Raw genomic sequence first — 23,220 nt, forward strand, 5'->3', positions numbered from 1 at the left:
GAGAGAAGCCCGAAAGGGAAAGCCAAAGAGAACATTATCTGGGTCGTTACAGGAATATATTGATGCATAAATGAAAATTTGGATATTATCCAGGTAAATATGCATTTTAAAATCGTGAAATTGAGGACAATATATAACGGGCAAAAGCAGACAATATCTATTAGTGGTAGACTCGAGCTATTACAAAACGAAATTGTACATTTTTCGATTCTCCCAACAAAACATTCCTGAAGTAAACATTATTAGGTTGGACTCATCGGTTCATCCAATCTCGATTTGAGAGGGAAACGAAACATTCCTGGTGTGAAAACCTCTCTCTAACCGATGCATTTTAAAATCGTGAAATTGAAGACAATACGTAACGAGCCAAAACGGACAATATCTACTCTTGGTGTACTCAAGCTATTACAGAACGAAATTGTACATTTTTCAATACTCATAATTTTCCCAGCTGGGATTCGTAAACTTTTACTTCTCGGCCAGAAAACATACCAAAAACTCGACCGAAAGGAATAGAATGAAACCTACCATATATATAATAGAGGCTTGTGGGGTTGGATTTATAGTTAAAAGATGAAGAATTAAATGTTAGTAAAAAGTTTGGTAAAGAAAAATTAAATACTAGTGTATTCAATAATTCATCCTTCTAACTTTTAGAAACACTTATTTCTTCTTTTCCAAGAACATAGCCCTTTTGCAATTACCCGTCGCTGACAAACGGAGCTGGATTCTTTTGGTTCTTTTGTTTTCTTTTGATATGATTTCTTTCACTTTCTTCCATGCAGGATCGGAAAACGACAGCGACAACGCATTTCTGAGCTACAGTTTTGAAGCGATGGAGTGGAACCCACTTTGTTCCTTGGCTTTGGAACAACTAATGTTCGGCTTCTTAAATTCTTGACCCATAATGGTCTCTGTTTACGCTATATTATAGCCCACCATTTCGTTGCTGATATTAATGCGATTCATTCTGTTGAAATGGTTATTTTCAGATGATGAAGTGATCGATCGGGCTGCGCTGTGGAAATGGGAGAGGAGGGACGATCCTTGGCCGTGACTCCGACATGGTCGTTTGCAACAGTGGTGACTATCATGGTTTCGCTTGGATTCTTCTTCCAAGGCACGTTGAAACGGATTAAAAAGGTATGATCGGGTCCGATTCTGTTTGGAATCTCGTTTTTGATTCATTTTGATTGTGAGATGCTTTTGTTGTTCCAGTGGTTGGATAGGACGAAGAGGAAATCGTTGCTTGCTGCGTTGGAGAAGATTAAAGAAGGTGAGGGATGTGATGAGTGTTTGATTTTGTTTGTTGTTTTTGGGTTGATTTGGTTCTTGATTTGTGAGCAGAATTGATGCTCTTTGGACTTCTGTCGTTGTTGATGGGTCATTGGATTGTTTTTGTGGCAAGAATTTGTGTTAAGTCATCTGTGTTGAGCAGCCGTTTCTATCCATGTGCGTTGGAGATTGATCTGAAACGAGTTAGACATGTTTCTATTGCAAGTGAAAATATGAACAGTTCTAATGCTGGGATACGAGAGTATTGTCCTGAGGTACTTCTTATGCTTTGCTGAAGAAGTTCCTTAACTTTGAAGTATTATCACTTGAATTCACGTTAGGATAACTGTGACGGACCAAGTCCACCGTTAGTAGATGTTGTTCTCTTTGAGCTTTCCTTTTCGAGCTTCTCCTCAAGGTTTTTAAAACGCGTCTTCTAGGGAGAGGTTTCCACACCCTTATAAGGATGCTTCGTTCTCCTCCCCGACTAATGTGGGATCTCACAATCCACCCCTCTTTGGTGCCCTCGTTCCCTTCTCCAATCAATGTGGGACCCCCAATTCACCTCCCTTTGGGGTCCAGCGTCCTTGTTGGCACACCTGTCCACCCCTCGTCGGGGCTCAACCTCCTCGCTGGCACATTGCCTGGTGTCTGGCTCTGATACCATTTGTAACGGCCCAAACCTACCGATAGCAAATATTGTTTTCTTTGGGTTTTCCCTTTCGGGCTTCCCCTCAAAGTTTTTAAAACGCATCTACTAGGAAGAGGTTTCGACACCCTTCTCCTCTCCAACCGATGTGGGATCTCACAATCCACCTCTCTTCGGAGCCCAGCGTCCTCGCTGACACTTGTTCCCTTCTCCAATCCATGTGGGACCCCCCAATTCACCTCCTTCGGGACCCAGCGTCCTTGCTGGTACACCGCCTTGTGTCCACCCCCCTTTAGGGTTCAGCCTCCTCGTTGTCATATCGCCCGGTGTCTGGCTCTGATACCGTTTGTAACGGCCCAAGCTCACCGCTAGCAGATATTGTCCTCTTTGGGCTTTCCCTTTTGGACTTCCCTTCAAAGTTTTTAAAACGCGTCTACTAGGGAGAGGTTTTCACACCCTTATAAAGGATGCTTCGTTCTCCTCCCTAACCGATGTAGGATCTCGCAATAACTATTTGGAGTTTTTGCTTGTTGGGTCTAGCAGTGATTTAATATGATGTTTGAGCACAAGATTCGAGTTGGAATGAATCGAATAGTTCATCATATCATTCAATATGTGTTTATTTTGCTTTCCAGGGTCGTGAATCGTTCGCTTCATATGACAGTTTAGAGCAGCTTCATCGATTAATATTCGTTCTCGGTATCACCCATGTTTCGTATAGCTTCATTGCCATTGCCCTGGCTATGATTAAGGTTGGTGTATCTCATATCAGTCTGCTTTCAAGTTCTTCTGCCTTGATCTCCATGACATCTTGAAGCTTGCTTGTTTTTGTTCAGATATATGGATGGAGAGCGTGGGAAAATGAAGCTAAGGCTTTGGCCAATGGGAATACACAAGGTAAATAAAATTGCACCAAATTGTTCTTCTAGTTTCTAAGCTTTGGAACTTGTTTGAGTCATTATAGACACTTTTAAAGATTCGCATTGAGCGTTTTTTGACCTTCAATTTCATTACTCGAACGTAGAAGAATCTGTACAAGCTTCGTCGACCAGGCCAAAAATAGGGCGACTATCAACTTTTGTCTTTCACCATACTTCTCACCCATGGAGTCGGAATAGAGTTCTCGTTTGGCTGGTAGTTTCTTTGTTTCCTTTGAGCTCTTGATGAAGAAAGAATTCAAATTTCATGGCTTTTTTTAACCGTTTGATTATTCTCAAGAGGCTTATAAAGCTTCACAAGCAACCATTTGATCACTTTTTTATGTTCTGGAGAACTCAAAACATATTATACCAACTTGCAGCTCTGTTTCAGCCGCCAGTTTTGGAGCTCTATCAATCGAGCTGATTACATGGCTTTGCGGTTGGGCTTCATCAGTGTATGTTCATTCTGATACTAAGTAGCTTTGGTGTTCTTATGTTTTCATTCCAAAAACAATTACAATAATGAGTAAGTTGATGCTTGGAAGCATTAGATAAATCCCATGGAGAGCTGTAAATATTTGAAGTACTTTTTCCCTTTCGGGTTTCTACTTTAAGAATCGGTTTGAGATCCCACGTCGGTTGGAGAGGGGAACGAAACATTTCTTATAAGGGTGTGGAAACCTCTCCCTAGTAGATGTTTTAAAATTGTGAGGCTGATGGCGATACATAACAGGCTAAAGCAAACAATATCTGCTAGCGGCGGACTTGGACTGTTACAAATGGTATCAGAGCCAGACACCAGGCGATGTGTCGCGAGGACGTTGGGCCTCCAAAGGGGATGGATTGTGAGATCCCACATCGGTTGGAGAGGGGAACGAAGCATTCCTTATAAGGGTGTGGAAACCTCTTCCTAGTAGACGCGTTTTAAAACTGTGAGGCTGACGGTGATACGCAACGGGCCAAAGCGGACAATATCTGCTAGCGGTGGACTTGGTGTTGGTTTTTACAAGGAAGATTGAATAATCACAGGGAAAAAGATAAAAGAAAAAAAAAAAACGCCATTGAATGCGAGTATAAGAGGATGAAAGTAACACAAAGGAACAAATATATATATGAGCGTTAGATCAACATGCCCGGTAATTTGTTCTTGAATTCCCTTTGTACGTGCCTGTTTACTTAATTCAATAGTTTTTTTCATTGCTTTGCGAAAGGAAACTCTATTCTTTAATTGTCCCGCTCAACTTGCCTTTACCTATATTCTAACTTTACTCTTTCCTTCTTTCTTTCCTTTTTTATAACTTTTTTTCGTGTTCGTTTTCTTTTGAAATGTAGACTCATCAACTCCCTATATCATACGACTTCCATAATTATATGCTTCGAAGCATGGAGGATGAATTTCGCGATATGGTTGGTATAAGGTCGTATATCGTAACTCTATGCTAGACTTCATTATGTAATGGCTCAATAGTTCTTTCCTAAATCACGTTTGCCAAAACCGTTCTTAAAATCTCGACCCGACTTTGAAAAACTAAAAAAACGGTTCTTACAATCTATTTTTTGCCTCAGATTTAGATCCTTTAGTGTTAGTCTATCGCCTGGTTTACCGTGCACGTTCTTGCTTCTGATGAACTAACCAGTACCATTGTTTCGTCTGCTTGTTCAGTGTGCCACTCTGGATATATGCCATTGCTTGCATCTTCCTCAACTTCCATGGTAATATTCGATCTCCCAAATCCTTAACTAAAAAGCTTTAAAACGTTTCGTTCCGTTTCATGAAGTAAATTCCTTCTTGTTGCACCTGCACGCTTCGGTTTCATGAAAAACTTGATATGAATTCCTTCTTGTTGATGATGAAATATGATTTGTTACTGAACCATCCTTATTCAGGAAGCAATATTTACTTTTGGGTGTCCTTCCTCCCTGCAATTGTAAGTTCTTTCTGTGAATCTCTGTCTGGTTTCTATGTTCCCATCCAATGGTTAAACCATCCATGTTTTTATTTTGCCATTGTTAACCAAAACTGATAGTTGATTCTGCTGATCGGGACGAAACTGCACCGGGTAGTCGTAAAGTTGGCTGTAGAAGTTGTGGATACGTCTGCTCGGGGATGTTATCGTTTTAACTTAAGGGATGAGCTGTTTTGGTTTGGGAAGCCTAAGCTTCTTTTGTGGTTGATACAATTTATATCTTTCCAGGTTAGTACATAAAAGATAAGCCAGTTGCTTTTACAGTAGTAGTTCATCCTGGATATGTACGTTTCTTAGTATCATTTCTTTTTGCAGAATGCTTTTGAGATGGCTACATTTATTTGGTCCCTGGTAAGTGTTCAATAAGTATGTTGTTTCTCTCAAACTCGAGCCCGAAATACACTACAATTAGAAACTATAGCTTGTTCGGTTTCCCTTATCTGAAACCATTTGTAGCCACTTTCCCAACTTCATATTGGTGAGATCCCACATTGGTTGGAGAAGGGAACGAAACATTTCTTATAAGGGTGTGGAAACCTCTCCCTATCAAACGTGTTTTAAAACCTTGAGGGGGAGCCCGGAAGGGAAAGCCCAAAGAGGACAATATCTGCTAGTAGTGGGCTTGGGCTGTTACAAATGATATCAGAGCCAGGTTCCGAATGGTGTGCCAGTGGGGACGATGGACCCCCAAGGAAGGTGGATTGTGAGATCCCACATTGGTTGGAGAGGAGAACGAAACATTCCTTATAAGGGTGTGGAAACCTCTCCCTAGTAGACGTGTTTTAAAACCTTGAGGGGAAGCCCAAAAGGGAAAGTCCAAAGAGGACAATACCTGCTAGCGGTAGGCTTGGGCTTGAGCCAAGTTTCGAATGGTGTGCCAGCAGGATGGATTGTGAGATCCCATATTAGTTGGAGAGGGGAACGAAACATTCCTTATAAAGGTGTGAATATCTCTCCCTAGCAGACACGTTTTAAAACCTTAAGGGGAAGCCCAGAAGGGAAAGTCCAAAGAGGACAATACCTGCTAGTGGTGGGCTTGGGCTTGGGCTGTTACAAATGATATGAGAGCTAGGTTCCGAATGGTGTGCCAGCGGGGACGTTGGCCCCCAAGGGGAGTGGATTGTGAGATCCCATGTTAGTTGGAGAGGGGAACGAAGCATTCCTTATAAAGATGTGAATACCTCTCCCTAACAGACGCGTTTTAAAACCTTGAGAGGAAACCCAGAAGGGAAAGCCCAACGAGGACAATATCTGTTAGCGTTGGGTTTGGGCGGTTACAAATGGTATCAGAGCCAGGTTCCGAATGGTGTACTAGCGGGGATGCTGGGCCTCCAAGGGGGGTGGATTGTGAGATCCCTCGTTGGTTGGAGAGGGGAACGAAACGTTCCTTGTTCCTTATAAGGGTGTGTAAACCTCTCCCTAATAGACGCATTCTAAAACCTTGAGGGGAGTCCATTAGGCTCGTGTTTTGTTCTTTGACTTGGTATTGTAATTTTGTTCTTTTTTCTTTCTTACTGACTGAAATCTTAGCTTTCAGTGGGAAATTAGGGAGCCCTCTTGTTTCATGGAGAACCAAACATACGTTGGTATCCGCTTGGCCTTCGGGTATGTGATGTCCTCGTCCCGAACGAAACTTATGTCGTAACGGGCATATATGGCGTGCATTTTCTTTACTAAAGACGATGAATCCATTTGGAGATCAGACACAACTTCATTGTTGTTCATTGCAGGGTCATCACTCAGTTTTGCAGTAGCTTCATTACATTCCCACTCTATGTTATAGTAACTCAGGTATGATAGTTTTATCTTGCATCGCTCCATTTTCATCAAACTCGGTCCGATCTGAAGTAGTGTGTTAATGCGGGTGTTGTAGATGGGGTCGAGGTTCAAGAAATCACTCGTGTCGGAGAACGTCCGAAACTCGCTTCAACAATGGAAAAAAAGAGTGAAGACAAGGTCGGGTTCTGCTTCCTCAGTTGCAGTTGTGGGTGCAACATCGCATTCATCCTCTGTTTGTACAATGGACGACGATGACGATGATGATGATGATGACGACGATGAGGATGGTGAGGTGAATGACGACTTTATCGCAAACTGCTCGGAAGGAAGCACGTCAAACGCTGCCCAATCCACACGTTCCTCTCGGGTCCTTCAGCATGCTTCGTCGGATGACACGGATATACGAATATCTGTTCGTTCTAGTCCTCCGAACGTTACATCCAACGACAACAGAGATGAAGAGAATGAGAGGATCATTGAGGGCAGTGATCTATAGCACAACTATTTGAGTCTCTTTCCGCTTTATTTGGCCTTCTTTGGAGCTTATGTTTATTGAAACTGAAAGAGATTTGGCTCTCTTTTCTAGTGTTGAGAGTTTAGAATTTATGTTCAATTAAAATGCATTATGAATTTTAGATGTCAATGACAAACGTTTACTGAAATGCCTGTATAGATATAGTCGTTAGTCTCACGATTTTCGAACGCGTATATTAGGCAGAGGTTTCCACACCCTTATAAAGAGTGTTTCATTTCACTCTTCAATTGATGTGGGATCTCACAATCCACCTCGAGAGCCAGCGTCCTCGTTGAAACATTGCCCGGTGTCTAGTTTTGATACCATTTGTAACAGCTCAAATTGACCGCTAGTAAATATTGTTTGCTTTGGCTTGTTACATATCGCCATCAGCCTCATGGTTTTAAAATGTCTACTAGAGAGAGGTTTCCACACTCTTATGAACCGATGTGGGATCTCACAATTCACCCCCTGGGCCCAATGTCCTTGTTGGCACACCACCCAATTTTTGGCTATATATGTCATTTGTAACAGCCCAAACTCACCGCTAGTAGATATTGCCTGCTTTGGCTCGTTACATATCGTCGAGGCCCAAACTCACCACTAGTAGATATTGCCTGCTTTGGCTCGTTACATATCGTCGAGGCCCAAACTCACCACTAGTAGATATTGTTTGCTTTGGTTCGTAACATATCCCGTCAGCCTCATAGTTTTAAAATACGTCTACTAGAGAGAGGTTTCCACACTCTTATGAGGAGTGTTTTGTTTCACTCTTCAACCAATGTAGGATCTCACAATCCACCCCTAGGGGCCCAACGTCCAACGTCCTCGTTGGCACACCGCCCGATGTTTGGCTATATATACCATTTGTAACCGTCCAAGTTTACTGCTAGCAGATATTGTTAATTTTGGTCAGTTACATACGTCTACTTCCCACACCCTGTAAAGAGTGTTTCACCATTGTGAACAGTGTTTCATTTCACTGATCTAAAAAAAATTTGGACTATTTCCCATGTATTTAAAATAAAAAAATTTAATAAAAATACCATTGAATTTTGTAATTTATTTTAAAAAATACCCTTAAAAAAGAAAATACAAAACTACTCTTAAATTTTTAAAAAATATATCGTTAATAATTTATTTAAAAAATACTAATTGAGCTTTTAAAATATACTATTTTATTTATTTATTTATTTATTTTCAAATGAGAGAATATTAATGATTTTTTTTTTTTTTTTTTTTTTTTTTTTTTTTTTTTTTTTTTTTTTTTTTTTTTTTTTNTTAAAAATAAAATATTAACTATTTTTGTATTTTTAAAAAAATTCAAACTTTATATTATTAAAAATAAAATATTAACTATTTAATTTATTATTATTTAACGAAAGATATATCTTTAAATCGAGTTTTCCCTGTTAAAGCAGTTCTTCAGTTCCAGACCTTCCGGCTTACGCTGCAAGAAACCTCAGCCTTCTGCCTTCTCTGCGATTCTCTCTTACTCCTTCGATTGCTCGGTGTTTTCAATCTCTCAACATGGTGCTCGAGGTAGTCACTGATCACTAATCTCTTTTTCCAGATTCCTAATTTCATTCAATTTTCCTCATTCCTTTGGAATCTCATTTTTCTCCATTTGGTTGATGAACGATCTAGGGTTCTTATGGATATGAAACTATTTTTTGTTTCTTTTGGGTAGGCGACGATGATCTGCATCGATAATTCGGAATGGATGAGGAACGGCGATTATGCTCCTTCGAGATTCCAAGCTCAAGCGGATGCCGTCAATCTCATTTGCGGAGCTAAAACCCAGGTGATTGATCGCTTTATCTTGTTCCATTATGTTTTCCTTGTCTGTGTGATGGAAAGAGAAGAAGGAATATGTCTCCTGGTTTTAGATTTTATGTCATGTTTCGAGTAATATAATTTCTTCTTCATTGCCTTTTGGGCTGGCTTTGTTCTATTGCGCTGCAGTTTGGGTTATTTGGGTGGGGATAATTTTGATTACGAACAACGCCATATTACCTACTTTATTAAAGTGAAATTTGTAAATTAGTTTCTTGGAATTATCTGGTAGTCTCGCATTTTTCTTTCTTAACATATGATTCTGAAGTTTTGATGAAAGTGTTTCATCGTTTCAATTTTTTCTAACAGTCCAATCCGGAGAATACGGTAGGAGTTCTTACGATGGCCGGAAAAGGGGTTCGGGTTTTGGTAACTCCTACCAGTGATCTTGGCAAGATTCTAGCGTGCATGCATGGTTAGTTCATCTACTTGCCTTTTCTCTGAAGTTACCCCCCTTTCTTGCTATATAAATTTGAGGCTTCTTAAAATGTTATGAGAGGTTTATTGCATTTTCTGCACCTTATAAGGGTTTTCTTTTAAACGTAGTAGTTGAAAATTTAGGTACTAAGATATTTTCATGTGATCGTTTCTGTATTTGGCTGTCATTTCTTCAGCATCTTAATATCCCTAGCATTAGAAAAATAGTGAAAATTGGGCGAATTTTTAAATCAGCCCTTTTGTTCTGTCACTTATTCTGGAGGGTGACATTCTACGTGTTATGACTGATGATGTTTTGGACACTTTAGAGTGCATTTTATTCGAGATTATTTCTCAACAGAAACAACATTTAATATATGTGTGTGTATATATATATATATATATAAGATGACTGATTATGTAAATATTTTACGTGTAATTTCTGTAAAAAACAACAAAATCTGATCGAGTACTTGTTTTGACTATTCAAGGTGTTATAAATTAAAACATTGGGAATAATTTTTGTGGTAACTATAGAAGGTGTCTTAAGTTAGAGATTATAGGGAATATTTTTTGGGATAATTCTGAAAGCTTAATGGTCTATTCTCACTCATTAGATGTATGAGATGTCATGCATGATAACTCTTACTTTGATCCCTATTGAAGTCGATGAGTTTATTTTTGTTAGTGCTGTTCGTTCATTTCTCCTTGTACTTCTGTCATTTGTTCTGAATATTGACATTTTAGATGACTGTTGATATCGATGTTTCTCTTAAAATGTTTTTCCGAAAGAAAAACATACATCCCCAAATATTCTTAGGGGTGAGTACTGTCCAGTTTCAAGATGGTACGTACAGCATTTTAGTCATTAGAAATTCCTGGGTCCTTACTCTCTAGATGCATTGGATTAGGTGTATAGTGAGTTCTACAATAAGCCGTAGTGAAGTGCTGCTGATCTTTTTTGCTAGTCTTCCCACTTCGCTTTCTCTACAGTACTTAACATCTTTCTTTTTTACACAATAGGTTTAGAGTTGGGTGGAGAGACAAACTTGGCTGCAGGGATTCAGGTGGCACAGTTGGCTCTGAAGCATCGTCAAAATAAGAAACAGCAACAAAGAATTATTGTTTTTGCGGGAAGGTAGGCACTTCTTGTCATTCCTTTTATGCATTTTTGTCGTGCCATTCCAGTTATTAATTGTTCTCAAGCCATCTACCTTATGTCATCTTAGTCCTGCCAATCATGACAAAAAGTTGTTGGAGACAATAGGAAAGAAATTAAAGAAGAATAATGTGGCACTTGATATTATTGATTTTGGTGAAGAAGATGATGGTAAGCCAGAGAAGCTGGAAGCCCTTCTTTCGGCTGTAAATAGTAATGACTCCAGTCACATTGTTCACGTTCCCTCCGGTCCAAATGCACTATCCGATGTACTTATTAGGTCAGTTTCACTCTCTCTCTATGTGGTTGGAGGATACTGATTCTTATTGCTTCCGTTTGTTTCATATTGTTTGACATAGTGAGAAAAAAATTCTCTATATATGTTTTCACAATGTCTCCTATGTCAGTACTCCAATCTTCACCGGTGATGGGGAGGGAGGAAGTGGATTTGCAGCAGCTGCTGCTGCAGCTTCAGCTGGTGGGGCTGGTTTTGATTTTGGTGTGGATCCCAACCTAGACCCTGAACTAGCACTTGCATTACGAGTCTCAATGGAAGAGGAAAGGGCCAGACAGGAGACAGCTGCTAAGAAAGCTGCTGAGGAGACTTCAAAGCAGGAAAAAGGAGAGGCACAACCATCTGGCTCACAGGATACAACTATGAACGAACGTGCTAGTGCTGAAACTTCTGATGCTCAAAAGACAAGTGATCCAATGGTTGGTTTATCTTAAATTAAATAAGTTCAAATGCTGCTATAGACATAGAATGTCCATGACTTCAAATATTTCCTTCGACGCTCACTCCATTTCTCAGCTTGCTTTCTCCCACCCTTTTGGAGAGGGGGTGTGGGGAATGTTACTACGTATCTTCTACTTCGTTCTTGGCGACATTTTTTCATTGCCTTCACAACTTTAATGAAAGTAGAAGTTTATGCGATGTTTTGATATTCAATCTGGATTTGGGATTTGGTTATAGGACGATGATAATGCTCTGCTACAACAAGCCCTTGCAATGTCAATGGAAGATCCTGCCTCAAGTCATGACGTGCGGGATACAGAAATGTCAGATGCAGCTATAGATCCAGAGTTAGCTCTTGGTAAGGTTCTTTGTTTCAATTTAACCATTCTTGGTTTGTGATGGGTACTTTTCTTCCTTCATCTCATGGTTGGCTGTTTGTCTCTCGATTAATTCAGATTTTAACTTTATGAATATTTCGAAGGCATATAATTACTTCTGTTGAATCAAGCTTTATGAAAGTTTCTATCATAGGTTCAGAGAATACGCTGCACTAATTTGCTTGATTGGTTTGCATGAATACCGTACCTGCTAATCTTCGATAGACCTGAATCATTTGCAAGTTGTAATAGCTCAACCCCACCGCTAGCAGATATTGTCCTCTTTGGGCTTTCCCTTTCGGGCTTCCCTCAAGGTTTTTAAAAAGCGTTCGATAGGGAGAGGTTTCCACACCCTTATAAAGAATGTTTTGTTCTCCTCCTCATCCGATGTGGGATCTCACAATCCACCCCCTTCAGGGCTCATTTTCCTTGCTGGCACACTGCCTCGTGTCCACCTCCTTTGGGGCTCAGCCTTCTCGCTGACACATTGCCCGATGTCTTGCTCTGATACCATTTGTAACAGCCCAAGCCTACTTGCTAGTAGATATTGTCCTCTTCGGGCTTCCCATCTCAAGCTTCCCTCAAGATTTTTAAAATGCATATGCTAGGGAGAGGTTTCCACACCCTTATAATAAAATGCTTCGTTCTCCTCCTCAACTATGGTTGCAAGTAGTGTGCAATAAAACAAAACAATATCTCCATGAAATTTGATTTCCATCAATATGGATATCTTTCGGGCCAGTTTGGAGAGAAAAAAAAAAAAAAAAAAAAAAAAAAAAAAAAAAAAAAAAAAAAAAAAAAAANATACTGCACTTGAATTGAATGTGCATTCTAACTATCTTTTCCATCTTCGTCTATTGCTTGTTGGATGCAGCACTTCAGTTGTCCGTGCAGGAGGATGCTAAAGACTCAACAAGCCAACCTGATATGAGTAAATTACTGGCAGACCAGTCATTCGTGTCGTCCATTCTTGCATCGGTACGAATTCTACAACCTGTAAATACTCCCCCACGGATCTAGAAAAAGGTGCCTCCAAATATCAGGTTTATGTTTAATTGACTCAAATGGAAAAAATGTTCTACAGCTTCCGGGGGTTGATCCAAATGATCCATCAGTTAAAGATTTACTGGCTTCCATGCAAAGTCAGTCAAAGCCAGAGGTTAGTTGGTTAAAGATCCAAATGATCCATCAGTTAAAGATTGTAAAATTAATTTTGAACGTTGTTTCAGGACAAGAAGAACGAAGAAAACCCGCCCAAGGAAGACGACGACAAGGACAAATGATCCATCCATCTTCCGAAGTTGAATAATTCCGCTAGGTAATTCGTATTTCCCTCGTAGAAACGTTGCATCGTGTTCATCTGCAGAAGTTAGTCACTCTTGTTTTTGCTTTTGATTTGGCTGAAAACAAGAATATGCTTCACTCTGATGTCTAAAAAAAGTCTGTGCTATGATATATCATACTCTTAATCTTAAATCAACTCTTGTTTTCTTTCCCCACTTCTCTTGTTATTGTTCTTTATTCTGTTTATTTTCTTTCGTTTTTTTTTTTTAATTTATTAGGCAAAATATTGACTTTTGTTTCTAGTATTTTACTTTCAATTTTAAATGCATAGCTAAGAATTTATTAAATATTCTAAGATTTATAAATTTATTTTCATATAAAATTAAAAATTTAATGATTTATTAGGGTGCAACTTGGAAATAAATTTGTAATTTATAATAGTTTGATATTTGTATTTTTTTTTAATTTAATAGTTTGGTTAAATTTTAAATTAATAAACAAGTTTTAAAAAACTGTTTTTTTAAGTTTGCAAAACTATTTGAATTTTGAAAATATTTAAAAAAAAAGTTATTACAACTCTGAATAATTTAATTGTAAGTTTACAAACTTGAATTTTGAAAATATTTCAAAAAGTTGTTACAACACAAAAACACCCTTTTAAATCTTAGTATTATTATAGGTCCAATTTTTTAAAATAAAAAACTAAATTGTTAATAGTAAGACATAATGTTTATAAGTTCAACATCGACACAAATGATAAATTAATATTTCAATTATATTTATAAAAATTGACAAAATATAATTAAATTATCACTCAACTCAATTTAGTAATAATAATTTTTAAATGAAATTTTAAAAATTATTTATATTCAAAATCATTATAAAATTGAGATATTAGCATTTTAAACATTAACATATGAATATGAATTATGATATTATTTATAATTATATATAAATTTAAGATTGTTATTACTTAATTTTAAAAACTATCGCTATCATCATTTAAATAATTAATTTTCACTCGATTGTATATTGACTAATATTTTTTAAATAACAATTAAATCAAAGTCTAAACATGTGTCCTTATATATAATTTAACTAAAAGAAATATAGATTCAAGTTGTTGTTTGTCTTCCTCATAGTTATCCTCCAACCATGGCGACGGAGCTTCGACAGCTAAAACAGATTGTCGATGATGGTATGAGCTATGAAATGGTCCGACTTGCCCTTTTTTTTATCATCATTAGTCAACTAATCGGTCTTTTCACATGATCTTGACGCGGGAAAGTTTCTCGATTACTGTTGAAATGAACCCTTAAATTCATTAATGTGATCGCATTGGAGTTCGTTTCTTGATCCATTCTTGTTCTTACCAATTTCCCCCAGTTGTCTCTCCTCTCCGATTCTCCCCCCATACTTTGAAGCTCCAAATCTCTGTTTTCCCCTTCCGTAGCAATGGATTCACAGTACCCGTATCGGAACTCTCTTTACCCTCAAGTGAATCACTCGAATCCCGATGCGCCTTCACCTTCCTTTGTGAATCCTAATCCATCGTCGAGTTCGAATCTTTACCCCACTCTCGATATGAAGGATTTGGTGGAAAATCTGTTTCCCGACGACATGGATTACCGCCATCCTCCTTCGGCTTCGGCTTCGGCTTCGGCTCCTCCCCTTGCGGCGGAAGAGATTCTCATCAGAGTCCCAGGCGCCATTCTCAACTTGATTGATCAACAGTACAGTGTTGAGCTCGCTTGCGGCGATTTGACCATTGCCCTTATTCGCCAAGGGGAGAGTATTGTTACGGTGCTAGCGCGTGTTGCCGATGAGATTCAATGGCCATTGGCGAAGGATTTGGCGTCTGTGAAGCTCGATGATTCGCACTACTTCTTCTCTTTTCGGGCTCTTAAAGAACGTGGATCGGACTCCGATTCGAGTGACGAGGAAGACCGGAAGAAGAATGGGTTGGATGATTATTTGAGTTACGGGTTGACGATTGTTTCGAAAGGCCAAGAGGGATTGTTGAAGAAACTGGATGGAATTTTGCAGAATTACAGTAGTTTTACAATGCAGAAGGTATCGGAGAGTGCCAAGAAAGTGGAGATTCTGGATGAGTCTCTGGCCAAAGAGATGTCGCCGGCGGATTTGAAGACGGAGAAGAAGAAGAAAGAAGAAATGGAGGGGAAATGTGCGGCGTATTGGACTACATTGGCTCCTAATGTGGAAGATTACAATCGAACGGCTGCAAAGTTGATTGCAGCGGGATCAGGGCAATTGATTAAAGGGATTTTGTGGTGCGGTGATGTGACTGTAGAAAGGTTGAAACAGGGGAATGAGGTTATGCAGAAGAGGATGGGCCCCTGTTCTAACACAGAGATCAGCCCTGAAACCCTCGAGAGGATTAAAAGGTTCTTTCCTTTCAAGTTAAATCTGTTTTCTTGCACTCATTTCTGTGTTCATAGCATTTGGTTTGAGCTTACTGGATCCTATTATTGTTGGCAATTGTGTATCACTCTATTCATAGAGGAGGTAATGAGTTCAAGTCATAGTAATCGCCTAAGATTTAATATCTTACTAGGTTTCGTGACGATCAAATGTAGTTTATTGCACGAGAATAGCCGATGAACTTGCAGATTGGCCCGAACCCTCACGGATATTAAGAAAAACAGTTGCATCTTTATGCAATAAGTGCCAGTTTTTGTTATTTTATGCAGTTCTACAGCTTAAACCCAAGCTGTTATTGTGCTTAAACCCAAGAATTATCCTCTAGAAGCCCTCATTTTTATGAACAATCTCTTACACTTGCACCCCAATGCTTTAAGAAACGCTCTGAATGCATTACATTTGTAGCCACCTCTGGAATTTCAACGGGAACTTGATAAGTCGATCACCAGGAAACGTGGCGGTATAGGAACCACGAGCTTACGCACTTGAAGAGGTTATTGCCAACACTCTAGGTGCATTACGTTTGTAGCCACCTCTGGAATTAAGAGCTACATAAAAAGTAGATATTTGAGCATTATTCTGAAATGAATTTCATATTGCATTCATGAGAGTAGCTTGATTTTTCTTTGAGCTGTGAAATTCTTGAGCAAACTGCATGAAAACACCTCTCAAGTACTTTTTTGGTCTGAGTTTTTGTTTAGGGTCAAGAGGGTGACAAGGATGTCGGAGAAAGTAGCAACTGGAGTACTCTCTGGAGTTGTTAAAGTTTCAGGATTCCTTACAAGTTCAGTGGCGAATTCGAAAGTTGGCAAGAAGTTTTTTGGAATGCTTCCCGGAGAAATTGTAGTAGCTTCTCTTGATGGCTTTGGTTCGTCGTCAACTCTACTTTGTTTTTTGATCTCCTTTCCTTTTCTCTGTATCGATCTATTGACTCGATTTTTCTTATATACACACTGAACTATTTAAAAATAACTTTAAAATGTTTGAGAGACATGTTAGCTTCAGTATGCTAGATAGATGAAAAATTTGAACTTATGTTGTTATTTGAGAATATTTCATGGTGTTGATGAAAAGCTTTCTTAAGCTTGAAACTGCGATGAGAATATAGTTATGTTCGACTTTTTACATTATTTGATTATTTGTATGAGAAGGCATGTCATTCCAAAATTTTAAAAACAGCATGTGATTCCTGTATATATCTTTTGTCCAAAGTCAGTCCTTAGATATTTAACAACACAATCATGATAGGTTTTAAATTTCATGTTGTTTGCTTCATCGTTCAACTAGTCTTGTGGTTAGCTACTTGGGATCATAGATATACTTTAGTTGCTGAATTTTCACTTTATGAATTATTCCCTACAAGAACACATTCCTTTTGTAGCTTAGTTGATTACTGATTTCATCTTCTGATAATCAGGCAAAGTTTTTGATGCTGTTGAAGTTGCTGGAAAAAATGTCATGGCTACATCTTCCACTGTGACAACTGAACTTGTGACCACAAGGTAAACTGTCACCAACTGCACGTCTTACTATGGATAGGTGAAAAGAACCAGAGAGTATCAAGAATACGGCTCAAGGGAAGTTCGGAGAGTTCCTTTGTAACAGCCCAAGCCTACCGCTAGCAGATATTGACCTTTTTGGGTTTTCTCTTTCGGGCTTCCCCTCAAGGTTTTTAAAACGTGTCTGCTAAGGAGAGGTTTCCACACCTTTAAAAGGAATGCTTTGTTTTCCTCCCCAACCGATGTGGATCTCACAATCCACCCCCGTTCGGGGCCCATCGTCCTCGCTGGCACACCGCCTGGTGTCCGGCCTGATATCATTTGTAACAGCCCAAGCCCATCGCTAGCAAATATTGTCCTCTTTGGATTTTCCCTTTTAGGTTTCCCCTCAAGGTTTTTAAAACGTATCTACTAGGGAGAGGTTTTCACACCCTTACAAGAAATGCTTTGTTCTCCTCCCCGTGGCTAAGGGCCTTCACATAACATCACACTGCATTTACATAATACTTTAGTTCCTCCCCCTAACACGTACTCTTAACCACACTAATAACTGGGGTGAGGGTCTATGACAGGACAGGATGAAACCTTAAATTTGATACATTCTTATGTTAAGAGTCTGGTTTTAAATACTGGAGATATTTTCAGTTTACTTGCTATACGGATTTCTGGATATCTTCCTGCTGCTTGACCAAATGTTGAAAGAATTCCAATTTTCATGCCAGATGGTGCGGTTCATAAGCCATTTCACATACTCATGATGCTTTTATATTCTTTTCCTTATTTTCTTGTTGCAGGTATGGGGAGCAAGCTGCTAATGCCACCAATGAAGGCCTTGAGGCTGCTGGACACGCTGTTGGGACGGCATGGGCTGCTTTGAAGTTACGAAAAGCTCTGAATCCAAAAAGTGCTCTTAAGCCAACAGCTTTAGCAAAGTCCGCTGTTAAAGCCGCAGCTGCAGAGGCGAAGGCTAAGAACTCCAAGTAAATTGTTGGAATTATTTGATATTTAGCTAATAGTAGGTATGGCTTATGAGCTGCTGTCATAAATTAAGTTGAGCTATTAAAGATGTGAGCCACTTCATCTCAATGCCCTTTCTTGGTTTCTTTATAAAAAATATTGTTGTTTAGAATGCCTGTATATACAATTACTTGGATCATGAAAAGAATGACATGATTGGTTTCTGTTTCCTTTCAATAATGGCTCTCTTCCCCCACATCAAGATCCCAAAAGCTCAAAACTTTGTCCCTCCATTGATATAAGGCTGTAAATCTTGGTCACAATCTACCAGTTTCTAACCAAGTGTCTGCAGGATATTCAATCCCCATTTTGTTCTCATTGACAAATGTCGAAAAGCAGAAACTATGTTTGAGATGACTTCAAAAAAATTGGTCCACGTTCTCTCTTCATAACAAGTGTGTTTGAGGTATTTTTCCAACTCAAATTAATGTTTGAGACTAGTAGCTATCAAGTAGCTATTTTGTTCGGATCGAATTAATGTTTAAGATTATTGACTACCATATGATCAAATCAATGTTTGAGACTGGTAGCTATTCTGTTATGATCAAATCAATGTTTAAGATTGACGACTATTAGATGATCAAATCAATGTTTGAGACTGATAGCTATTCTGTTGATTGAATCAATATTTAAGATTGGTGACTGTCCTATGATCAAATCAATGTTTGTCCTATGATCAAATCAATATTTGAGACTAGTTGATTTGAGACTAGTAGCTATCCTGTTATGATAGAATCAATGTTTAAGATAGATGACTATCATATATCATATGATTAAATCAATGTTTGAGACTAGTAGCTATTATGTTCTGATCGAAACATTGTTTAAGATTGATGAATATCAACGATCAACTCAATGCTTGAGACTGTAGCTATTCTGTTATGATCGAATCAATGTTTAAGATAGATGACTATCATATGATCAAAACAATGTTTGAGACTAGTAGCTGTTCTATTTTGATCGAATCAATGTTTAAGATTGATGACTATCATATGATCAAATCAATGTTTGAGACTAGTAGCTATTCTGTCCTGATTGAATCAATGTTTAAGATCGGTGAGTATCATGATTTGAACTTATCAACTTCAGAAATATTTGATTCCACTGATTGTTCCATTGATTATTAGGCCAACTTTATGATGGGCAGCCCACTGTGTAGGCAGGACAAAAGAATTCCAAATCAATTTCTTGAAGATAAACATCTCTCAGGATCCTCCTCCATCAGCAGGTACGATCCTTGGCTTTAATATCTTTATTATTGTTTCATAAACATAAAGAATTGACTTTCTTGTCTTCTTGTGCCAACAACTTGTTATGGGATTGCTGAATGCTTGCTAATATAGAATATTTTTCTACATGATTGTGGCATAATATTATAAGATAGTGGGTTTTGGACATCTAGCCAAAGTCTAACACAGCTAATAAAAATAGTATAAAAAGTTGGTAATGCAGCAAAACCAGCCAATTACTAAGCCAAATTCTGTAGAAAATTGGAGTGCTCCTCCATTGCTTTATTTCTTTGTTTCTGGTGAAGAACTTTACCTTATCTTTCTGTTTCTGAAAACGATTACACCAACACTCTCTTGGTTAACTGGACCACTTTATGCTAATGTGCTTCTATCTATCTCTCTTAATTGTACACCACAAGTTTTTCTTTTTCCTTTTTTCCCCCTTAAGTTCATATTAGCTTATGTCGATTTCAACTAGCCTTACCGACCAATTGTTTCGTAGATATTTAATATCTTAGGTGGGTGGGTCTGACCTTTGAACTTTTAAGATTGTGTTTATTTAGTTCATATATTTTTAAAAAGTAGATTCTTGAACTTTTATGTTTGTGTCTATTTAGATTCTATAGTTTAAAAGTGTGAGATCTCACGTCGGTTGAGGAGGAGAACGAAACATCATTTATAAGGGTGTGGAAACCTCTCTCTAGTAGACACGTTTTAAAAACCTTGAGGGGAAGCCCGAAAGGGAAAGCTCAAAGAGGACAATATCTGCTAACGATGAGTCTGGGCGGTTCCAAAAAGTTTCAATTTGATCTATGAATTTTTTTTCACTAATACTTTATTTGATAATCATTTGGTTTTAAAAAATTGTGCCCGTTTTTTTTTTATCTTTCCTAACATAAATATTTGAATTTTTAGCCAACTTCGATAAACAAAACCAAGTTTTTAAAAGCTTTCAAGACCGGACATAGATGACGAAAGTAGATAACCAACAAAGAAACTAGTGTTTATAAGCTCAATTCTCCAAACTCAAAAACAAGAAACGAGATGGTTATCAACCGGGACCTAAATGTTTAACCTTGACTTGAGTTAATGACGATGACGTATTAGACATAAGAGTGAAGATTAGTGGTTTACTAAAAATTAAAGTAGGACTAGTTGTCTAACCTTGACTCAAGTGATAGAAGATGACGTTTTAGGCACAAGGTTAAAAGTTTAGAGGCTTATTTAAAACTCAAGTAGGATCCAAATGTTTGACCTTGACCCGAGTTATGACGGTTACCTATTAGACATAAGAGTAAAAGTTTAGAGACTTGTTAAAAACTAAAGTCGAACCAAACGAACACGATCTTAAGAGTTCAAACACGTGTAAGAATTTTTTTAAAGCGACTATACTAGAGAATGAATTAGCTACCCTTGTATCAACTGGTTAATTTTATTGCATCTTATAATCCTTTGCTTTATACAATACTTTAAGTATCGAATCAAATGCTCCTTTCCACAAGAGGGAAACGACTATTCTTAGCCACTAAAGAGCAAAGATTCTTCTTTATTTCTTTGATTAGTAACTTTTGTTCTTCCTGTAATGTGAAGATTTTGAGTTAGAAATGAAGTTATCCCTTTAGGATTTGGGTAATCTCTTCCAAATCAAATCAACTTATAGGGTATTTGGAATCATATCTCTTGATGTTACTGTCATACATTTGATGAAATGAACCTTAGGGTGCCCCTTTTTCTCATTCTCCCGTCTTTGTTCACTTTTTTTACCAAGTTTTTAGTGGAGATTTATTCTTATAAAACGATTGTTATATATATATATATATATATATATATATGCATACATTCATGCATATACAAACAGGTGAACTTGGAGTTTACTGTTTCAAGATGGACCCATAAAGTAAATCATTGATTGATAATAGACTAGTTGTTCATCATGGTTGCTCACAATTGAACGAATCATACAATTTCATTTGGCACAATCTAGCTCAACCATACCAATTTGTTACCTGACTTTATCATGGGAGCTAGAATGATCTATGTTAAAAGGTTCAAATGATCTCATTTTATTTTGTAGCTTCTTCATAAATTCATAAAATCTACACGTGAGATCCCCACGTCGGTTGGGGAGAAGAACGAAACATTGTTTTTTAGGATGTGAAAACTTCTTCTAGCAGATGCATTTTAAAAACCTTGAGGGAAAGCCCAAAAAGAAAAACCCAAAGAGGATAATATCTACAAGCGGTGGGCTTGAGGGGTTACAAATGGTATTAGAGCTAGACACCAAGCAATGTGCTAGCGAGGAGGTTGAGTCTCGAAGGGGGGTAGACACGAGGCGGTGTGCTAGCAAGGACTCTGGGCCTTGAAGGAGGGTGGATTGGAGGATTCCACATCGATTGGAGAAGTGAACAAGTGCCAGCGAGGATGCTTGGCCCCAAAGGGGGTGGATTGTGAGATCCCACATCAGTTGGGAGGAGAACGGAACATTCTTTATATATAAGGATGTGGAAACCTCTCCCTAGTAGACAAGTTTTAAAAACCTTGAGGGGAAGCCCGAAAAGAAAAACTCAAAAAGGACAATATCTGCTAGTGATGGGTTTGAGCGGTTATACTATACCTCTCCCTAGTTTGAGCTGTTAAACTTTCAATTTTATTCGTAGTGTATCTGTAAATTTTAAAAATTCTCGAGTAGGTCGATAATCTATCTAACAAAAGATAGAAATATCAGGAATTTATTGAACACAAACTTCAAAGGCTAAAATGATTATGCAAAAAGGGAAGAAAAAAGAATTGGTGCTAAAAAAAAGTTGTAAAAGGTATAGGAATGGTACTAAACATGCACCATAGTCCTTTCATTATCAAACATTGCCCACTTCCCTTTTTCTTAACATCACATTGTGTGCCATTCTATCTCAACATCACTAATCTTTTCATTAAACCCTACCATTAAAATCGATATTTCTTATAATAATGCCGAGCCCATCAAGTCCAAAAGGACGATTTTAAAATATTCATCCAAGTGGCTCTATTTAAGATATAGACAAAAGCTAGCCACGTTATTCATCGACAAGTACAATAGTACTAAGTCAGAAAGGCTTTTTTCCCGAGAATACATTGTTTTATACATTGTTTTACAGGGAAGGAGGTTCAGGATTTCATTGACTTTCATGTTTTTGTTCAGGTTCAGGATTTCACCTAGAACTTCTGTTAATGAATGAAATGGTTGAAAAAGCCACTGTTGCCGTCAATTATGAAGTTGCTTCGACTATAGAACCTGTCTCTTGGAGCGACTGATAGAGAGAGGGGCGCAACAAAAAGTGTTCGAAAAAAGGCGTCGGGGCGAATCAGATTTTTCCACTTGGCTTTTAACAATAGTGGGGAGTAGAGAAAGATAAGATAAGAAAAAAAAAAAGAAAAAAAAGAATGAGTCATAAGCAAAATGGGAAGAGGATTAAGCAATGGAGAAAGGCATGAAAATAAAGAATAGAAGTGGAGCACAAAAATGGAGTTCTAGAGGCTAAGCTTTGCCTAGTCAAGCCACCTAACTAGTGCACTCCCACACCATTAAATTCTTTAATACAAATTTTAATCGATATATATCAAATTATTTAAATGTTGTCGACGTTGCTAGTAACTACGAGATATGAATTTGAGGTACTTTTACATTTTCTTTCGACTAAATTAATAAAAATACTCGTAAACTTCGCACTTTATCTAAAAAAGACTATTCAATTCATCTTATCGTTAATTTTGAATAGAAACGATTGATATTTTATTTAAAAAAATATTCTTAAATCTTCAGAAGATTTATGAGCATGTTTGCATAATCCACAATATCTAAATGATGTGAAAGTTACAAGGATATGGAAAAAGTAATAAATGAAAAGACACATCGTCTTATAATAAAATATTCAATATAATATATATACAGTAAACTATAATTTAGTATTAAATATCCTTAACAATTTCAAAAATACTCTTGAAATAGAGTGTTTCAAAAATATCCTTCAACTTTTAAAACTTTTAAAAATTTCATTAATACCTTTTGAAAAAATTTAACACCGATGAGACTTATTATAGGATTTTCTTTCTCAAAACAACAATCTCTCTTCGAATCAAAACA

At 37.8% G+C, this 23,220-nt stretch overlaps 3 protein-coding genes across 5 annotated transcripts; all 3 read left to right on the forward strand.

Moving 5' to 3' along the window:
• Positions 1-644: 644 nt before the first annotated feature.
• LOC111810880 (MLO-like protein 4) lies at positions 645-7,281 on the forward strand. Of its 3 annotated transcripts, none has more exons than XM_023697701.1 (16): positions 645-910; positions 993-1,143; positions 1,219-1,276; positions 1,348-1,550; positions 2,560-2,676; positions 2,761-2,821; positions 2,949-3,058; positions 3,225-3,299; positions 4,177-4,262; positions 4,508-4,557; positions 4,732-4,772; positions 4,872-5,039; positions 5,127-5,162; positions 6,349-6,416; positions 6,542-6,602; positions 6,685-7,281. In XM_023697701.1, the coding sequence occupies exons 2-16, from the start codon at positions 1,027-1,029 to the stop codon at positions 7,084-7,086; spliced, it is 1,653 nt and encodes a 550-aa protein (XP_023553469.1). In that variant the 5' UTR covers positions 645-910; positions 993-1,026; the 3' UTR covers positions 7,087-7,281. The 3 variants fall into 3 exon arrangements, with proteins under 3 accessions (XP_023553469.1, XP_023553468.1, XP_023553470.1); XM_023697700.1 differs by having other exon boundaries at positions 645-879; XM_023697702.1 differs by having other exon boundaries at positions 645-879; positions 2,952-3,058.
• A 1,230-nt stretch (positions 7,282-8,511) lies between these two features.
• LOC111810912 (26S proteasome non-ATPase regulatory subunit 4 homolog) lies at positions 8,512-13,128 on the forward strand. The gene is made up of 10 exons (XM_023697752.1): positions 8,512-8,646; positions 8,795-8,908; positions 9,250-9,355; positions 10,381-10,495; positions 10,587-10,796; positions 10,924-11,230; positions 11,490-11,610; positions 12,504-12,607; positions 12,714-12,788; positions 12,859-13,128. The coding sequence occupies exons 1-10, from the start codon at positions 8,635-8,637 to the stop codon at positions 12,910-12,912; spliced, it is 1,218 nt and encodes a 405-aa protein (XP_023553520.1). The 5' UTR covers positions 8,512-8,634; the 3' UTR covers positions 12,913-13,128.
• Positions 13,129-14,030: 902 nt separating this feature from the next.
• On the forward strand, positions 14,031-18,048 carry LOC111810450 (protein EARLY-RESPONSIVE TO DEHYDRATION 7, chloroplastic-like). Its single transcript, XM_023697156.1, has 4 exons — positions 14,031-15,318; positions 16,057-16,223; positions 16,773-16,857; positions 17,649-18,048. Exons 1-4 carry the CDS (start codon positions 14,369-14,371, stop codon positions 17,836-17,838), a joined length of 1,392 nt encoding a protein of 463 aa, XP_023552924.1. The 5' UTR covers positions 14,031-14,368; the 3' UTR covers positions 17,839-18,048.
• Positions 18,049-23,220: the final 5,172 nt, after the last annotated feature.

This window comes from Cucurbita pepo, chromosome LG14 (genome assembly GCF_002806865.2).
Source record: "Cucurbita pepo subsp. pepo cultivar mu-cu-16 chromosome LG14, ASM280686v2, whole genome shotgun sequence".
Taxonomy (NCBI): Eukaryota; Viridiplantae; Streptophyta; class Magnoliopsida; order Cucurbitales; family Cucurbitaceae; genus Cucurbita; species Cucurbita pepo.

What these genes read in the sequence shown, in the direction of transcription:
- LOC111810880 (XM_023697701.1), top strand. Translation starts at nt 1,027, where the DNA reads ATGGGAGAGGAGGGACGATCCTTGGCCGTGACTCCGACATGGTCGTTT. An exon ending in TTGCCCTGGCTATGATTAAG is followed by an intron (nt 2,677 to 2,760) that starts GTTGGTGTATCT and finishes GTTTTTGTTCAG; the next exon opens with ATATATGGATGGAGAGCGTG. An exon ending in TGCGGTTGGGCTTCATCAGT is followed by an intron (nt 3,300 to 4,176) that starts GTATGTTCATTC and finishes TTTGAAATGTAG; the next exon opens with ACTCATCAACTCCCTATATC.
- LOC111810912 (XM_023697752.1), top strand. An exon ending in ATTATTGTTTTTGCGGGAAG is followed by an intron (nt 10,496 to 10,586) that starts GTAGGCACTTCT and finishes ATGTCATCTTAG; the next exon opens with TCCTGCCAATCATGACAAAA. An exon ending in AAAAGACAAGTGATCCAATG is followed by an intron (nt 11,231 to 11,489) that starts GTTGGTTTATCT and finishes ATTTGGTTATAG; the next exon opens with GACGATGATAATGCTCTGCT.
- LOC111810450 (XM_023697156.1), top strand. Translation starts at nt 14,369, where the DNA reads ATGGATTCACAGTACCCGTATCGGAACTCTCTTTACCCTCAAGTGAAT. An exon ending in ACCCTCGAGAGGATTAAAAG is followed by an intron (nt 15,319 to 16,056) that starts GTTCTTTCCTTT and finishes GTTTTTGTTTAG; the next exon opens with GGTCAAGAGGGTGACAAGGA. An exon ending in ACTGAACTTGTGACCACAAG is followed by an intron (nt 16,858 to 17,648) that starts GTAAACTGTCAC and finishes TTCTTGTTGCAG; the next exon opens with GTATGGGGAGCAAGCTGCTA.